Here is an 18,469-nt window from a genome sequence, read left to right on the forward strand (position 1 = left end):
AAGAGGCTCTGTATAAACCGTGCTATCCTCTAACACCAGCCACGGCACAACCCTGACGAAACCAGCTGGGCTATTTCCGTCTCAGGCAGCCTCAACAGCCTTTGGTGGCTGAGTCAGACGACCTTTTCTGACAGAGCAGGCATGCCAGGCTGCTTGCAGGAGACAAAAGCTCAACAGTCTCCTGAGTGAAGCACTCCAACCCCTCCCCCTGGGTTTTCTGTTATAAGTCGCTTTTAAAAAAATGCAGAAACAGGTCACTTCCAAGAAAAACCCAAGGTAGTGGGATAGGCCCCAGAAGACCGGCAGAGGGGCTCACCGGGAATTGAGGGGATAAGAAGACCCCTCCAAAAGCTAAATGAGTTCCCTTAGGAAGACAGGACAGTCCTCACTTCTCATTAAACACACAGAATGCAACGCCAAGAGTCATTCCCTGGCTGGTTTTGCACTTAAACTTGTGAAGTTTATCAGGGAAGATGCCTGCACCCACTCAAAGAGAAGCAGGTCCAGAAATATCACTGTCCAGACCAAAAAGAGAAACATCTTTCTGGCATTTGTGCCAATACGTGCACCCACCTGTACTATTTTTCCCAGTAGCCACCCAGTTCCTTAAGGGGATGATGGCGGGAGGGGCGGGGTGGGGCGCAGGACAGCCTGCATTCACTGTATCACAACTTTGTGGTGAAGTATGCAAGTGTCTGCAGGTTTTAAGAAATATGAATGCAATATTCACACTTATTTTATTAAAGGGGAAAACAGACACACTGGCTCACCTCATTGGCTTTATACAACTCGCACGCTAATGGAGAACACATCTGAAAGGGGAAACTCTTCTGGAAAGCAGGAAAAGTTCCCTTTTAGAGAAACTGAAAATAACTCATATTGAGGGTGAATTTGATACTCTCCTTAATTCAAGATAAACACCCTGGTTTACTTCTTGCAGAAAACGTTCACTGTAAATTAATTAGAGAAGAAACTACAAACAAAAAAAGCAAGAGGCAACTCTATGTTCCTTTGCCACTCTGCTTCTAAGGCCCAAAATAATTCTGAGATGCCTAGGGGAACCATCTTTAATATTATATTTATAGTTCTGCCCTGCTTAAAACTCAAAGTACAGGACGTAAATGCGGCAAAAGGCTGCAAAGGCGCTGCACCATGGAGCGGCACGGAGCTTTGGGAGGCAGGCTTGAACCCACGCTCTGCTTCAGAAAAGCCCACTAGTTCCTCCTCTATGAGGGAAAGGAGATGAGCTAAGAGTTCTCAAAAATATTTTTTGACCGTCTGAAGGTACTAGAGCAGACATTCAATCACCACATTTAGGGAAATTTGTGAGGAGCTGCGAGGTTCAAAGAGGCTACAAGGTAGAATGAACTGAGGTGAAGGCTGAATGGACCCATCACAGAGCTACTGATCACAGGGTGAGGCTTTTCTCAAAGCCAGCTCCAAGGTATGTGGTCGTGGAGGAGAAAAAGACCATGATCAGAATAACTGGCAAGAAAGAACAGGAGAGAGAAATAAATTAGCCAACAAGCTCTCGGCTTGATTCTAATAGTTATCATTGAAATGGACGACTTCCAGAGACTCAGTATCTTTCAAAAGTTTGAAAAATCATCCATTTATGATGATTTGAGAGTATTTTATAAAATAATGGAAAAGAGCAGACACCTGGAATCCATCTATGGTTCTGTCCTGGGTCTACTAGCTGTATGACATCAGGTCATATATTTAAACCTCTGTATTTTAAAGTCCTCGTCTGTAAAATAAGGATACTGGTTCCAACCTTATAAGACTATTATGAAGATGACAAAAAGAATATGCACATAAAGTATATAGCAGTGACTAATACATAATAAATACTTGATTAACAGTAGCTATTATTATTGTTAATAACTAACAGGCAGGAGAAAATGTGGGTGATTTATGATCTCTGAAGATTCCTGTTTAATACCACACTGCAGAGACCCACTCATAATCACCCACGCCACTAGGATCACCACCAAATAAAGCAGGACAGGAATAGAAGAGAATTACAGAATCCAGGAGGTCCGTGCAGGTAACAGAGTGCACAGAACATAGCAAAGAAGAGGATCTGGAGGTCCAGAGTACTCACCAGACTCAGAATAATACAAAAGTCACAAAGTCAAAATGAACTTTTCATATACCATCCCCAATTCCAAATGATTTTCGTCTTTTAAGAGAACACAGTTCTTATAACTCGACTTACAAGCATGTGGACCTCTCTTACTATCGAGCTTATGATAATCCATTATCTAAAAGCTGTTTTGCTTAGATTCCTGAGCTAGAATGACAAATTAGATTTCATCTGAATCATTATAACTAAGCTCTGTCCAATCAAACTTTTCACAGTGATGATGTTCTATATCTGTGTTGACACTATCATTGGCAGTAGTCGCTAACCATATGCAGCTACTGAAGAGAAAATGAATTTTTACCTTGTTTAATTTTAATTAATTTAAATTTTAAACGTCACACATGCCTCGTGGCCGCCATGTTGGACATTGTAGGTATAGTCAGTTGGGAGTGGCTGATGGAAGCACTGTATTGAAAAGGATCCCACAGTGAGTCTGCAACTAGCAGGAAAGAGTGCAGGGATGGATAGAGATGTCTGTTCTCAGACAAGGCGGGGCTAGCCTTTACCATACCTACAGGCTCGGTTAAAGGAATTGATCTCCCTATCCCATATGCCAAAAAAACCTCCTCTCTTTTCTAGTATCTACCATGATTCTCAGACAGAAGAAGAAGACGAAGAAGAAGAAAAGAACTTCAGCCAGGACAATGCATAATGCCCCTGGTATTCAGAGAAGGAATATTAGTTCCAGGAAGTGTTACAGAAGCACATAAAATCAACGGGGTTAAACTACCAATTATTTTAAGCTAGGTTACAGGGGTTTTTTCAGTGATGTTGTGCATATGTGCCATGGACAGGTCATTAAGATGATTCAATAAATTTTAAAAAACCCAGATTACACAATGAGAGTAAACCACATTGTCCACTTTGAATGCAGAGAATATACTAAAGCCATTGCAAAAGAAACCACCATGCCTGGGTTGAAAATTACCACATCCTCCAGGACTTTAAAAATAACACACTTCACTTTCCAAGAGAGGAACAGAATTCTAACATTTGATTTTTCAAAAATACCACTGTACTGCCTCCATGAAATACCATCTTGGCCAAATGTATGCAGGAGTCCAAAGAGGCCACATACGACACTACCATCATGAGAAAACCACGAATGTATATTCCCATTTCCAGATCCTACGATGGGTTCCTATAAGGTTCTCCCAAAGAAAATCTGTCTCAAACTTTCATGAAAATTTGGTTCCAGGGTGATTCGCAAAACCTCAAGTTAAGAATCATTTTGAAGTCTCCTTTCAGGTTCAAATACATATAAACAAAATGGCAGGGTTTGGGTGTAAGCCACCTATTTTTATTTTTTCTTTTCTTTTATTTATTTTTTTAAAAGATTTTATTTATTTATTTGACAGAGAGAGAGGCAGCCAGTGAGAGAGGGAACACAAGCAGGGGGAGTGGGAGAGGAAGAAGCGGAGGAGCCTGATGTGGGATTCCCAGCGGAGGAGCCTGATGTGGGATTCGATCCCAGGACTCTGGGATCACGCCCTGGGCCGAAGGCAGACGCTTAATGACGGAGCCACCCAGGCGCCCCTAAGCCACCTATTTTAGTCTCTAGATAAAAATCTCTAGAGAGACTCTAGAATTAGTCAAGTCTCTCCCACACCATGAGATGTCCAAAGAAGAGTCAGCTAGTTCCTTAATTCAACTGCTCCAAAGAGAACCACATCAAAGCAATTACTTGTACTACCCTCCTTCTTCCTTAAAGAATTCACAGTGTCAAACACAGTATAATGATATAACTTACTATTTTTCTAGGATTCTGTATGTAAAAATGAATCTTGCAATTTTACCCAAGGAGGTCTATTTTATTCAAAGGACTGTTATAAGCCAGCCAGTCTCACAGCTTGATCCCAAAAAGAACATTCTAGTGAGGCCCTAGCCAACCAGAAAGCTAATGTTACAGTAAAATTTCAACTATTACATATTTATTTTTTAAAAGATTTTATTTATTTGCCAGAGAGAGAGAGTAAGCGTATGGCAGGCAGAGGGAGAAACAGGCTCCCCATTGAGCAAGGAGCCCAATGTGGGCCTCAATGCCAGGACCCTGGGATCATGACCTGAGCTGAAGGCAGACGCTTAACCCACTAAGCCACCCAGGTGCCCTCAACTAATACATATTTAAATAGAATCATTCGATATCCAAAATTTAAAAGCGGTCATTGTTTATCCTTCAGAAAACAAATGAACTGTCGTACATTTTCTGAACTAATACATACCAGCAAGTTTATAAAGCAACCTCTGGAAAGCAGAAATAACCTCTTCTCTTACCTCTACCACCGTGGTTTCTGCAGCTTTGCACATCGGCAAATTGAAATTTCTTGCACTCTTCCTATATTAGGAGTGGGAGAAAGTGGGAAAAGAAGACCAAAAATAAGAAGCATTTCTCTCAGCTTTAATTATAGATTTAAATAATTTCTTTAAATTAAACATCTGTAACTCTTTTAAAAAAGAATGTATCATGTTTTCCATAAGTGTTAAAACAATTTTATAAATAAAAACAATGGCCGCTTCACTCGATTACAAGTTTTACGGAGCTGAAGTAAAGAGGGCCTACTTTTCATGTTCAACATGCAGATCACATACAGAAAGATAAGACAGATACTAATAAATCTACTCTATTTAAAACTAATTTGCCTAAATCTTTTAACTGGGATGCCACTTTGTTTCTACAGTTATATATTTCACTAAACTTACTCTTGTTAAAATATTAAGAAAAGTAGAAGTACTTTATATGAGAAAGTATAGTAATTATATTCTCTATTGAAGAAAGACCTATCGCTGAAATAAAATGAAACATTCATTGGTAATGTGTGATTCATCTATAAAGATCATTCCAGGGGACCAATTTCTAATGAAATTTTTTGAAGTACAGCACATTAGACCCCGAGGTGTAAAAATTTCCAGAAAGTGCCAATTTTGCTGATGGTTTTGCACTCAAGTTCTTAAATTAATGCATCACCACCATCCATAAAAATTTTAATATATTTTTTTGTTTCTGAGGGTGTAAGTTGATTTAAAAAAACCCTTATTTGATAAAGGGAAATGGGTTACATCTCTCATTTACTAGCGCTTTTAGGCCACCACCGTTTATCTCGCTTAGATTCAAGGATAAATATAAAGACAGGTGTGTCCCTGAGAGGGAAGTCCTTGGGTACTTTCCCAAGTTGATAAGCTGGATTCCACCAGACGTCCAGCATGTCCATCATCGAAAACTCCAAGGGCAGCATGGCCAAAGGCAAATGTGTGCAGGGCTGTCCTAACAAGGGCCTAGATAGACCTTTTACCAGTTGTCCCACTAACAGTGAAGGTCATCCTAGAAGTCAGGATCCTAAGGATCTAAGTCACTTGACCATTGCTGAAGAGCAGTCTCATCCCCATCAATAACCGCAGGCATAAGTCAATGCTGAGAACAGCCCTTGTGCAAGTCTTTAGATATTACAGCGAGGCAATGAAACACACGATAAACTCATGGAAATAGTTTAAATAATTCATTTCCATTTGCGTCTATACAATTCCATTAATCTTTTTTAAAATGCAACTCAACTTTGCAAACATTATACCAAGATGTCAGATAAGGTAGACATGGTGCAAAATGTGTAACTGCCAAGATCAGGTACAATCAAAAACTGGTTGAATTAAAGAAATCAAATCTAGCATTAATATCATATAAGATCTTCAAAAATGAACAAAAACAACATGAGGATAGTCACTGAGAATTTAACTGTGATCTCACCAAAGGTGCATTTGGTAAAGATAAAAATTATTACTAAAACAGTAAGTGACCATATTACAAGAAAGAAAACTATTTCTGTAACCTAACAGATTTAAAGACGTGTATGTATATATTCAAAAATGGTACAATTTTCAAAACAACCATATAATGTATAAATCCAAGATACTAAATACTTGGTATTTAGTATGCTCAGGGTAATCAAAAGATTTTGAAATCTGTTACGGCTTTCGCTTAGTATCTGTGGCTATCCAAATAACAAGAATGAAAGTTTAGCATTATCAAGATAATCAACTTTTCAGACAGAACCTACGTAAGTATTTCCTAGCAGACACCAACAGGACTGGAAAAGAACTGACCTAAGTGGTTGTTAGCAAGCTCTTTCCAGAATACCAAAATAATTTGGGCATTTTAAGACAATGGATATTAATAACAATATAAAAATTAAATATAATTGTGTGCTTTTCTCACATTTGCTAAGTATGTCTCAACATTGTAACTTGTCCTGCCAACTAAAATACACATGGAAAAAGTTTGTATATGACTATATACAAGGGTATATGGATTCAAAATAGCTACCAAGTGGCACGCTGTGAGCACCACCCAATCAGAACAGATTCCCCCGAGTACACCACATCAGCAAGACCCCACAGCAGCAGCCTTGCACACATATACACACACAGAACTGTGGGCTTGTTGGACTGTAAGCCACTTTTTAAATGAATTTTTAAACACCAAACACATCAAGATATCCATTTTGTAATCATGATTTAGGAAATGTAAAGTTGCTGACATGCACTTCACTAATATTTTTTTAAAAAACTATCATACTACCTGAAAATCACGTTTCCTGCTTGGTCTGCCTTCCAGGCTTTCACCAAAGCAAAATCTCCTGTAATTGCTTCCTCCAAAATAAAATGCTGACCGTTAAACTCCCTCACCTGCAGGAGACAAAGAGGGCACTGTCAGGTATGTGCTCTGATAGGAGCAGAGAATAAGGATACAAGCCTGGTCGAGGAAGGTGTCTCAGAGGGAGAACAATCTAAACGGACATCTCAAGGGTGAGTAGTGGTAGGAAACTAGGATTTAGTCAAAGTGTTGGAGGGGGAAGCGAGGGAACAGCATGTGCAAAGACTCAGCAGCAAGAGAGAGTTTGGCAAACTTGAGGAACTGAAAGTTCCATATGCTTAAGGCATAGACTGTATGTTAGCACTCTTTTTATTATTTGTGTGCATAAGTTATATATATAGAACATGAAAAACAGCCCATCTTTCCCTCCACCCCGGGGTGGGGGGGGGACAAAACTACATAAGCTGCATAAAATGGCCAATGTATTTCGTACATAGTTATAAAAATCCATTCATCTCTAATTAATCTATAACCATCTGTTGAAATTTTAATTGGAATTCCTAGAATTTGCAGATGAAACTAGAAAACTGACATGCCATAGCTTTCCACCTGTGAGCATAATATATGCCTATGTTTTCCGAAGTCTTCTTTTCCCTCTTCGAACTGCTCTTGATTTTTCTCCAAAAAAGCTTTGTATATGTTTCTTAGGTTTACTCATAGGTACTTCGTGGTTTTTTAGGCTACTACGTGTATCCTATGTTCTTCTATTACACCTCCTCTCTGTCATTACTGGTCTAATGGAGTGCTATTGATTTTTGTATGTGTCCTGTCTTTTTTTTTTTTTTTTAAAGATTTTATTTATTTATTTATCTGACAGAGACAGCCAGCGACAGAGGGAACACAGCAGAGGGAGTGGGAGAGGGAGAAGCAGGCTCCTAGCAGAGGAGCCTGATGTGGGGCTCAATCCCAGAACGCTGGGATCACGCCCTGAGCCGAAGGCAGACGCCCCGTATCCTGCCTTTTAATTCCACTACAGATGGAGTGGGGAGAAGGGAGAAGAAGCATAAAGTAAAACTACGCTGTGGCATTTCGTTCCTTTTTTTTCTTCTTGGGGATTTAGCTCTGGGAATTGAAACAAAGAAGAGAGAAAAGAACATCCGTGCTGTATTCCATCCCACACAGGACTGGAACCGTAGGAAGGTAGAACTCCATTCTCGATCAAACACCACCCTCTAGTGGACAAACTGCCCGCGTAGTACAGAAAGCTGCAGGACAAAGTTCGGTACATTTACTTTTCTTTATGGCTTAAAGCAGAAATCCCTTCTTAAAGAACAGCTTCTTTAAAGCCCTTATCCCACCTTCCTGCTAGAGAGTATTAATGAATTCAGGGGATCACTGAAGAAGGAGGGTCTTACTACTGTGAAACTTACACAAATCACATGAAAGATATTTATAAACTGTACATCAATACATCACTTTTTAAAGAGTTTTATGTAGTTCAAAGTCATTACTGTAAACACCAATGATGACAGATGAGTTATGTTGCATACAGATCTAGAAAACTACATGCAAATCTACATATATGCTAATCCAAGGCAATGTGAAAAAATTGACTTTTCTTCTCTATTCCAATTATATAATTTCCTGATGGGCCTACAAACCAGCAGCTGCTGATGCTAGCCATTCTAAAGTTTTAAACCAGGGAAGGGATGAGTTTGGCCATACTAGCTCTTACACTCACTTGAAAGAGTTGTGCTTCCTGGTCACCACTTCCTCTTTTTCAGTCCTCTCTTGAATCCACTCCAAATTTCTACTGTTCCAGAAAAATCCTCTCTTCCAGAAAAATCATTCTTTAAGGTCACCAATGACCTCCATGTTTCTAAATCCAATGCTCAATGCCCTGTCCTGTTACCCCACCTCTTCTCACTCTGACACAACTGATCACTCCCTCCTTTGTAAAACTGCCCTTGTCTTTCAAGTTACCAGACTCCCCCTGGTTATCTCTTCACTTACTAAACACTTCCCCATTCTTCTTTGCTGCTTCTTTTCCTCTTCCCACCCTTCAGATGCAAAAGAGGTATTTTCTCTACCTGTACTCCAGCTCTAGACACTCAGCTAGTCCCACAGATTGAAATACTGTATGCTGAAGACGCCAAAGCTCCTATCCCAGCTCTAAACCCTCCCCTAACTGGAGAAGACTGAGCAACTTCTGTTGGAGCTAAACGACGTCTCAAGTGCACCCAGGCCCAAGCAAGGCTCTTTGATTACCCCCCATATTTGCCCATCTCAATAAGCAGCATGCTTGGTTCTTGCCATTCCTCACACCCCATAACCAATCCATTGGTGAATCCTGCTGGCTCTGCTAGCACCATATGTCCTGATTCCAACCATCTCCCATAAGCTCCACTGTTAACCACCTCAGTCTAAACCACAGCCACTCCCACCTGGATCGATACAACAGCTTCTTAATCTCTCTCATTTCTTCTGCTCTTAGAACCCTACCAAAAAACTCTCCACCCGGCAGCCACAGCGATTCTTCCAAAATGTAACTCCAATCACATCACTCTCCCACGTCTGAGCTCTCTGTGCTGTCCTCTCACCACTCAGTAAAACCCAAAATCATGTGATCTGGTTCATGCCTCCCTTCAGCCTCCCATCCTACTATTCTCTGCCTCGTTTACTCTGTTCCAGTCTCACAGCCCTGTGGTTTCACAAATAGGGCTAGCCTGCCTCAGGACCGTGTCCTTCCCCTTCCTTCTGACCAGAGCACAACCCTATAATCTTTGCCCACTCATTCTCCTGTTTTATTCTAATCTCTAACAACTGTCACTTCCTCAGAGAGGCTTCCCCTGACCCAATCTGGAACACCCCTTCCCTGGCCAGTGACCATTCTCTCTACCCTTATGCTACTCAATTTTTCTTCATGGCACTTTCATTATTAAGTCATTCCTTGTCAGTTCCTCCACTAGCAGGGGGACTTGGTCTAGATCATCCCCTTTTCTACCACACTTGGGCCAGTACCTGGCAAATACCACTGAATTAAGAAATTTACTTACCTCCTCTTCCTACCATAAGTAGGGGAAATAAAGAGCCAACAGGAATCATTTCAAGAAATTATTTGTCAATTATTTGTCAAGAAATTATTTGTCCGAGGTAATTCAGATGAAAGTTTAAAACTACGAGATTTGTATACCTGACTCCAGGTAAAAATGAACCCAGGCATTCAGGACAGACTCCAGCCTATCCTGTGTTTTCCCAGGGCAAGTTAATGCTCTAGCTTCTAGCAAACTCTCAAAGTATTAACCCAATTTTTCTGGGCATCATTATCTGTATCACTAAGATCCATTTTAATAATTAAGCTCCTGTCTTATTGTGTCAAAAACTTTTTAAACCTAATTAGGCAGTAAAGAAAGAAGTAAGATAGAATATTAAAAAATGTTAATCAAAGCTTTGAGTCAATATAGGTCATTTTAAGCAGAAAGGCGAAGCTCCAGATGGAGGACACTGCTAGAGACAAACACTGAACAGCAAGGGGCATGTTCTATCTTCTATCTTCTCTCAAAACACTGAGATGCAGAACTAACATCCCTATAAGCAAAAAAAAAAAAAAAAAAAAAAAAAAAAATTTTATTAAAATTGCTATAGGCAAGTGTGGTAAGGGATCCCTCAATTTACTAGGCTGTCATTTCCTTAGAGCTAAGCTCAGCATTTCTGCAGCCTGTGTTAACGCCCTCAAGCCACATGGCCAGGGAGAAGGGAGAGGGACTAAAAATGCAGTAATGGAATACTGGCCTGTGAAATTTTTACAAATGGCTCAAATCTGAGTGTCTCGAATATCTATATGTAGAGTCCTATTCTTTCCTAATATGTGAGTGAAGTTACCTAGTATAAAGGCACTCCATCCCATCCAGCACTTTAAATAAAACTAAATTATTCAGTCAGCTCAAGTATGTCCAGTGCACAAAATAAAGGATAAAGGAGAGAGGATGAACACTCTATCTTATTATGTAATTACAACTGTCCCCTCCTTTTCAAAACTGTAGACAAACTTGTGATGTCCTTGGCTTTTTTTCCTCCTTCATCCACATCCAGAAGAGGCTTGAGAATGACAAGTTTAATACGATATATGTCATACACCTACTCTCTTTTCCACATGAGCATGATCAGAAGTTACAAATGCTCCTACATCTGTTAAAACCTACCACAAAACTAATCTTGACTCACATATCTTATATACATTACTGTTTCTTTTCTTCTCATTTATTTACTCTGGTTTCTCTATGTGATTTTAATTATTGACAGATGCTCAGTTTTAGCTAGAAATTTTACCTAGCATACACCGTAAATGAAGGACAGTGTCTCTTCTCACACAGAGCAGAATTTATCTTACCTACTCTCTGAGTCCACCTGGAATCCTACACTGAAAGAGCTATCCCAGTGGTACTGGATGAGAGCACTTCTTACCTCTCTTGGCTTACTGGCAATGGCAATGCTGCCATCTTTGTTGTATTTGATCGGTGCCCCTCCTTGCTGCACCAGGGTCCCGTACCCGGTGCTGGTGTAAAATGCAGGAACTCCGGCCCCACCTGCACGAATTCGCTCTGCAAGCGTGCCCTACAAGTGAGCAACCAACACACCATAAGAAGTTCATTAAGCACACTTCTGTATATGGACACAGAAACATTTACAGACACGGCTCCTCTCTCAAGAGGTTTATCATTCTAAACAGTACCTTGAACTGTATATCGCTGTATTTTGCTAACACTATATGCTAGATTAATTGAAAACAAGTATTGCCCCTCTAGACAACAATCTCTCGATTCTTAATCCACATTCAAATGTAACTGCTTCTTTGTATCATCGTGCTCTCAGCTTTCTGGTCTCTCCCTGCTCTCCTGACATCATATTCTCCATCAGTCTATTTGTAATATTTTACAATCAATTTTCAAACCTGAAGTATGTCACTTTAACTACATATATTTTTAAAAAGTATTTGAATTTTGTGTTTTACTGTGTGCCCTATGTAGGATAGCCTGAAGCTTACCATGAAGAACAATGCCATTATTATATAATAATACTATGTTCCTTTACTTAGAGTTTATTCTAAAATATTCTTATAAGCATTTTTTTTAAAGATTTTATTTATTTATTTATTCGACAGAGACAGAGACAGCCAGCGAGAGAGGGAATACAAGCAGGGGGAGTGGGAGAGGAAGAAGCAGGCTCATAGCAGAGGAGCCTGATGTGGGGCTCGATCCCATAATGCCGGGATCACGCCCTGAGCCAAAGGCAGACGCTTAACCGCTGTGCCACCCAGGCGCCCCTCTTATAAGCATTTTATCTACATTATCTAACTAAGGAAAAACCCAAAGTTAGGCAGAGTACAACATACAGTTAATTTGGTTTTTAAAAGCTAAGAGTACTTCAAATTTTATCTCAGAGTAGAAACAACTGTATGCGAAGCTTCTTTGTATCTTCTTTTGATCATCTTTGTCCCCTTCCTAGGTACCAGTGGTTCAAACCTGCTTTCCCACCCAGTTTCCCCATAGAGGAATAACTCTGGCCCTGAATATTTCCGAACACCCACCCTAACCCTGAAACCTATCGTTACAGTCTAGCTACATCATATTCATACTACATAACTGCCTGGTCAATCAGTAGTAAAAACTAGTTTAGGGATTAATAATATTACATCAGAATTATCTCAACCTGAAAACAATTTTCTACCTTGACTGAGTTCTTTAAATTCTAAACTCAAAGCAGGAACTAAAAGTTGGGACTTCAGACACAGAGTCATTGAAGTAGGTGGGATAATCTGGGGAAGGCAGGATCTGAGGCATAAGTGACAATCTTCCAGGTAACAGTTTCTCTATTCTACCTACTAGACAGATAACTCCATTTTGTGCTGTATTTTAAGTTGATAACAGTCACAAGATTAAATCATCAGAACAACCATAATAACACTCCCTACTATAAAATATTTTTTATGTCTACCCTCCTTGAATACTTTATTCCTGCTCTCTGTCCAAGTGGGCAAGGACCTAAAAGTGGACAATTTCTACAGACAGGCTCTTTGCAACCCCCCTACATCCAAACTTCAAAGGGAGCCCTAATCCCTACCACTTCATCAACACTTCTCTGGCTCACAGGCTGCAAAACAAGTTGCCAGAGCCAATGTTTATTTACCTGCCACTAAGTCAGGGAGAGAGACACTGACCTCTTTCAGCTTAAAGAAGGAATATAAAAGAAATACTAAGGAACTCCCACGTATATGCCCTCGGACAAAAGAAGGGATAATGCAAAAGATAACAGAAGTAATTGAAAGGTTAATTTTTAAGGCCTTGCTCCACAACCCAAAGGAAAAGGTATCTCAATCTACAATGTGAAAAGGAAAAGTTATGCAACGGACTGAATGGTGTCCCCCACCAAATTCGTATGTTGAAGTCCTAACCCCCAACGTGACTCTACTTGGAGACAGGGCCTTTATGGAAGTCATTAAGGCTCAATGAGGTCATAAGGGTAGGGCTGTGATCCAGTAGGATTAGTGTCCTTATAATAAGAAATCCCAGAGTCCTTGCACGTGTGCACCCTCTTTCTCTCTCCCTCCCCCTCCTCCCCTCCACTAAGAATCACATCAGCCTATACCTTGATCCTCCCTGTAGCCAGAACAACGAGAAATCACTTCCTCTTGTCCGAGCCACCGAGTCTGTGGTATTTTGTTATAGCAGCACGAGTAGACTAAGGATACCTTTTGTTACTTTCAAAAAACTTTAAATGAAAACCAGATAAATACCAGGCACAGTGCAAGGCTTATGACAAGCAGAGGTGCCAAGACTGTGGGGCGATCGGGTGTGACGTGAGTCATGCTGGGAAGCCTCAGGGAGAACAGTTCTCCCTTGCATGCTCTCTCTAGACAAGCATACACTGGGGGCTCATTATTGATTTTTAAAATGTTGCTATTTCACATTACTACCAATTTAGTGAAGTGGTAATAATTCTGTTGACAAAAATAAAGCAGAGTGGTGGGTTCAATTTCAGTGATGAAGGCAGACGATGCCAAATTAGAAGACGAACGCATATAATCTGTAGACCCAAACAGCGTCAAAGAGTTTCCTTTTGTTTACCAAAAAGGCTTCAAAAAGTTTCCTCTACGACAAACTCTTTAGCCTGTTAAGACATAGTGTATGAAATGAACGGAAACTTGCTAGATTTAATTGCGGTAATCACTTGCTTGGTAAGGAACATCAATTCCCTGGAGACCTGGGCTCGGATTCCAGCACTTACTGTGTGACAGTTTTACGCTCCAGGGACTTGACTTTCCTGATGTCTCAGCAAGACCATGGTACTCACACATTTCTAATTCTCCGATTCATAGGAACGCACTCTCAGGACAATCCCCAGGCATTTCAGCAAGTCCTACAGCACGCTGCCGGCACCACATACCATGGTGCCAAACTTAAAAATTTATCCTGTAGCCTAGATATTTTTTTTTACTAGAAACACCTCCCTTTTTGGTGCACAGCAACAGAAGATACTAGTCTTCTAGCAATCAACAGGTGTGACCTACAAACAAATTCCCTCGGCCCGGCAAAACCACATCCTCTCTGCCTTACCTCTCTTGCCAAAGAAAATTCCTAGAGGGGAAAAAGGTAAATTTTAAACTAAGTTACTACTGTAAAAGAGGAGCAGGGAAATTTCTTACCTGAGGTGTCAACTCTACTTCTAATTCACCACTTAAGAACTGTCGTTCAAATTCTGCATTTTCTCCCACGTATGAAGAGACCATGCGTTTTATCTGCTTGGATCGAAGTAAAAGGCCCAGGCCAAAGTTGTCAACCCTAGAAGAAAAATGCAAGCAACTTGCTATCAAAGGAACATCAGATAAAACTAATATCCCTGACTTCTGAAAATACAAAGTATTATTAATTTAAAAGAATCATCTCTACTGGGAATTTAACCCATATTCTTTCAAAGTCTCCCACCACACAAAGAGCCTTGCAGGGTGGCTATTCTTTTCTTATTTTACAGCTGAGGAAACTAAAGTTCAAAACCTTTCAGTGATTTCTGCCAACAGATATCTTGGGTAGGAAATGACGTAGCCAGTATTCAAACCTGCACCAATCCTACAAGTCTGCCCTGCACCTTTCACTCTTTCCACTGCTCCCAAGTGATACTAGGGTAGAAGACCGACAGACTGGGTCTTGCCCCATGCTCTGAAGGCATTATGTAAATGCAAAGGCAATGCCACTCTCCTAACCCGCACTGGCTCCAAATAGAGAAATTCATTCTGTCCTAAAAAGTGAACATGCATTCTCATATTTAAAAGAGAGAAGACAGAGGGGTTAAGATGGCGGAGGAGTAGGGGACCCCTTTTTTCAGCTGGTCCCCTGAGTTGAGTTGGATAGGCACCAGACCAGCCTGAACATCCACGGAATCAGCCTGAGATGCAGGAAGATACATCTGGATCTCTACAAATGAACATCTCCAGCGCTGAGTATTGAGGTACGAAGCGGGGAGCCGGGAAACCACGCACAGATATCAGAAGATAAACAGAAGGGGGAGGGAGCTGCCGCGTTCGGGCGCCGGGAAGCGGTAGCCACCTGCACGGGGGAGCAGACGGTCTCGCAGACTGGCACCTTCGAGAAAACAGACTGAGCACGTGCCAGTGAGCCGGGAGCACATGCCACCAGACTTCTCATGGATCTCTGGAACTCCGGTGTGCTCACTGGAAACAGACTGAGACCCGGAGCTCCGGGAGCAGGCGGGGGCAGCTGGCAGTGCTAGAAACACAAAGGACAGAGACGCGCCGGCCCTGGAAGTGAGGGCTGGGACGCCGGGTGTGGAGCGCACATCCGGGACGCTGCAGGGTTGAGCAGCACCAACAGTAACAGAGTTAAAGTGGCCAGAACATCAGTGGAGAATGGGCTGCAATCCCTCTGTTCTGAGACAGAGGCTGAGATTCGGCCACTGCTGCTCTGACTCTCAGAAGAGGCACAGCAAACTGCCAGGGAAAGCCGCCAGAGAACAAAAGCCTGGAAATACTGGCTCACAGGGTGCCCATCCCCATCCCCCTCGCAGGGGACATGGAGACTCTACCCAAACAGGGTTGCCTGAGTATCGGCGCGGCAGGCCCCTCCCCCAGAAGGCAGGCTGAAAAATCAAGAAGCCCACATCCCGGGGCACCTGGGTGGCGCAGTCATTAAGCACCTGTCTTCGGCTCAGGGCGTGATCCCGGCGTTCTGGAAAGGAGTCCCTCATCGGGCTCCTCCACTGGGAGCCTGCTTCTTCCTCTCCCACTCCCCTGCTTGTGTTCCCTCTCTCGCTGGTTGTCTCTCTGCCACATAAATAAATAAAATCTTTAAAGAAGAAGCCCACATCCCTAAGATCCCTATAAAACAAGGGCGCACGGCCTGGGTCCTGGTCAATAATTTGGGCTCTGGACAACCCCACAAACTCTCCTCATCAGAATGACGAGAAGGAGAAGTCTCCCCCAGCAAAGAAAAGACAATGAGTCTGTGGCCTCTGCCACAGAACTAATGGATATGGATATAACCAAATTATCAGAAATGGAATTCAGAGTAACAATGGTCAAGATGATGAGTAGACTTGAAAAAAGTATTAACGAAAATGTTAATGAGAATATAGAATCTCTAAGGGCGGAAATGAGAGCGATTCTGGCAGAAATTAAAAATTCTATGAGCCAAATGCAGTCAAAACTAGAGGCTCTGACGGCCAGGGTCACTGAGGCTGAGGAACGTATTAGCAAATTGGAGGATGGGTTAGTAGAAGAAAAAACGAAAATAGAAGCTGGACTTAAAAAAATCCACGCCCACGAATGTATGTTACGGGAGATTACTGACTCAATGAAACGATCCAATGTCAGAATCATCGGCATCCCTGAAGGGGTGGAGAAAAACAGAGGTCTAGAAGAGATATTTGAACAAACTGTAGCTGAAAACTTCCCTAATCTAGCGAGGGAAACAAACATTCGTGTCCAAGAGGCAGAGAGGACCCCTCCCAAGCTCAACCACGACAAACCTATGCCACGTCACGTCATAGTGCATTTCGCAAATATTAGATCCAAGGATACAGTATTGAAAGTGGCCAGGGAAAAGAAATTTCTCATGTACCAAGGCAAAGGTATCAGAATTACGTCAGACCTGTCTACACAGACCTGGAATGAGAGAAACAGTTGGGGGGACATTCTTAAAGCTCTTTCAGAGAAAAACAGGCAGCCAAGGATCCTTTATCCAGCAAGGCTGTCATTCAGAATTGATGGAGAAATAAAAACCTTCCAGAATCACCAGTCATTAACCAATTTCGTAACCATGAAACCAGCCCTACAGGAGATATTAAGGGGGTTCTATAAAAGTAAAAAGGCCCCAAGAATGATACAGAACAGAAAGTCACAACTGATACAAACAAAGACTTTACTGGCAACATGGCATCATTAAAAGCATATCTCTCAGTATTCAGTCTCAATGTGAATGGCTTGAATGCTCCCATAAACGCCACAGGGTTGCAGATTGGATAAAAAGACATGACCCATCCATTTGCTGTCTACAAAAGACTCATTTTGAACCCAAAGATACATTCAGACTGACAGTAAAGGGATGGAATACCATCTTTCACGCAAATGGACCTCAAAAGAAAGCTGGGGTAGCAGTTCTCATATCAGATAGATTGGATTTTAAACTACAGACTATAGTTAGAGACACAGAAGGCCACTATATTATTCTTAAAGGAAGTATCCAACAAGTGGATATGACAATTATAAATATATATGCCCCCAACAGGGGAGCAGCAAGATATACAAGCCAACTCTTAACCAGAATAAAGAGACATATAGATAAAAATACATTAATAGTAGGGGACCTCACACCCCACTATCAGAAATAGACAGAACACCCTGGCAAAAACTAAGTAAAGAATCAAAGGCTTTGAATGCCATACTCAATGAGTTGGACCTCATAGGTATATATATATATATATAGAACACTACACCCAGAACCAAAGAATACTCATTCTATTCTAATGCCCATGGAACATTCTCAAGAATAGACCATGTTCTGGGACACAAAACAGGTCTCAGCTGATACCAAAAGACTGAAATTATCCCCTGCATATTCTCAGACCACAACGCTCTGAAATTGGAACTCAATCACAAGGAAAAATCTGGAAGAAACTCAAACACTTGGAGACTAAGAACCATCCTGCTTAGGAATGACTCGATAAATCAGGAAATCAAAAATCAATTTAAACAATTTATGGAGACCAACAAAAATGAAAACACAATGGTCCAAAACCTATGGGATACTGCAAAGGCAGTCCTAAGGGGGAAATACATAGCCATTCAAACCTCACTCAAAAGAACAGAAAAATCTAAAATGCGGTTTTTATATTCTCACCTCAAGAAGCTGGAATGGCAACAGAGGGACAGGCCTAATCCACTCACGAGGAAGCAGTTGACCAAGATTAGAGCAGAAATCAATGAATTAGAAACCAGAAGTACAGTAGAGCAGATCAACAGGACTAGAAGCTGGTTCTTTGAGAGAATCAATATAATTGACAGACCACTGGCAAGACTTATCCAAAAGAAAAGAGAAAGGACCCAAATTAATAAAATTATGAATGAAAAAGGAGAGGTCACGACCAACACCAATGAAATTGGAAGGATTATTAGAAACTTTTATCAACAGCTATATGCCAATAAATTAAGCAGTCTGGAAGAGATG

General features: G+C 41.3%; 1 protein-coding gene across 2 annotated transcripts in view; it reads right to left on the bottom strand.

Annotated features, from left to right (window-relative positions):
- Positions 1–18,469, bottom strand: part of OXCT1 (3-oxoacid CoA-transferase 1) — a 133,806-nt gene that overhangs the window by 91,371 nt on the left and 23,966 nt on the right. The window contains exons 4-7 of one of the 2 annotated variants that reach the window (XM_026506888.4): positions 14,437–14,572; positions 11,199–11,348; positions 6,720–6,826; positions 4,424–4,484 (exon numbers count right to left, since the gene is read on the bottom strand). In XM_026506888.4, coding sequence (XP_026362673.1) covers positions 4,424–4,484; positions 6,720–6,826; positions 11,199–11,348; positions 14,437–14,572 — 454 coding nt within the window. The remainder of the gene's footprint in view (positions 1–4,423; positions 4,485–6,719; positions 6,827–11,198; positions 11,349–14,436; positions 14,573–18,469) is intronic. The other variant, XM_057312222.1, reaches the window with a different exon arrangement.

This window comes from Ursus arctos, unplaced genomic scaffold (genome assembly GCF_023065955.2).
Source record: "Ursus arctos isolate Adak ecotype North America unplaced genomic scaffold, UrsArc2.0 scaffold_15, whole genome shotgun sequence".
Taxonomy (NCBI): domain Eukaryota; kingdom Metazoa; phylum Chordata; class Mammalia; order Carnivora; family Ursidae; genus Ursus; species Ursus arctos.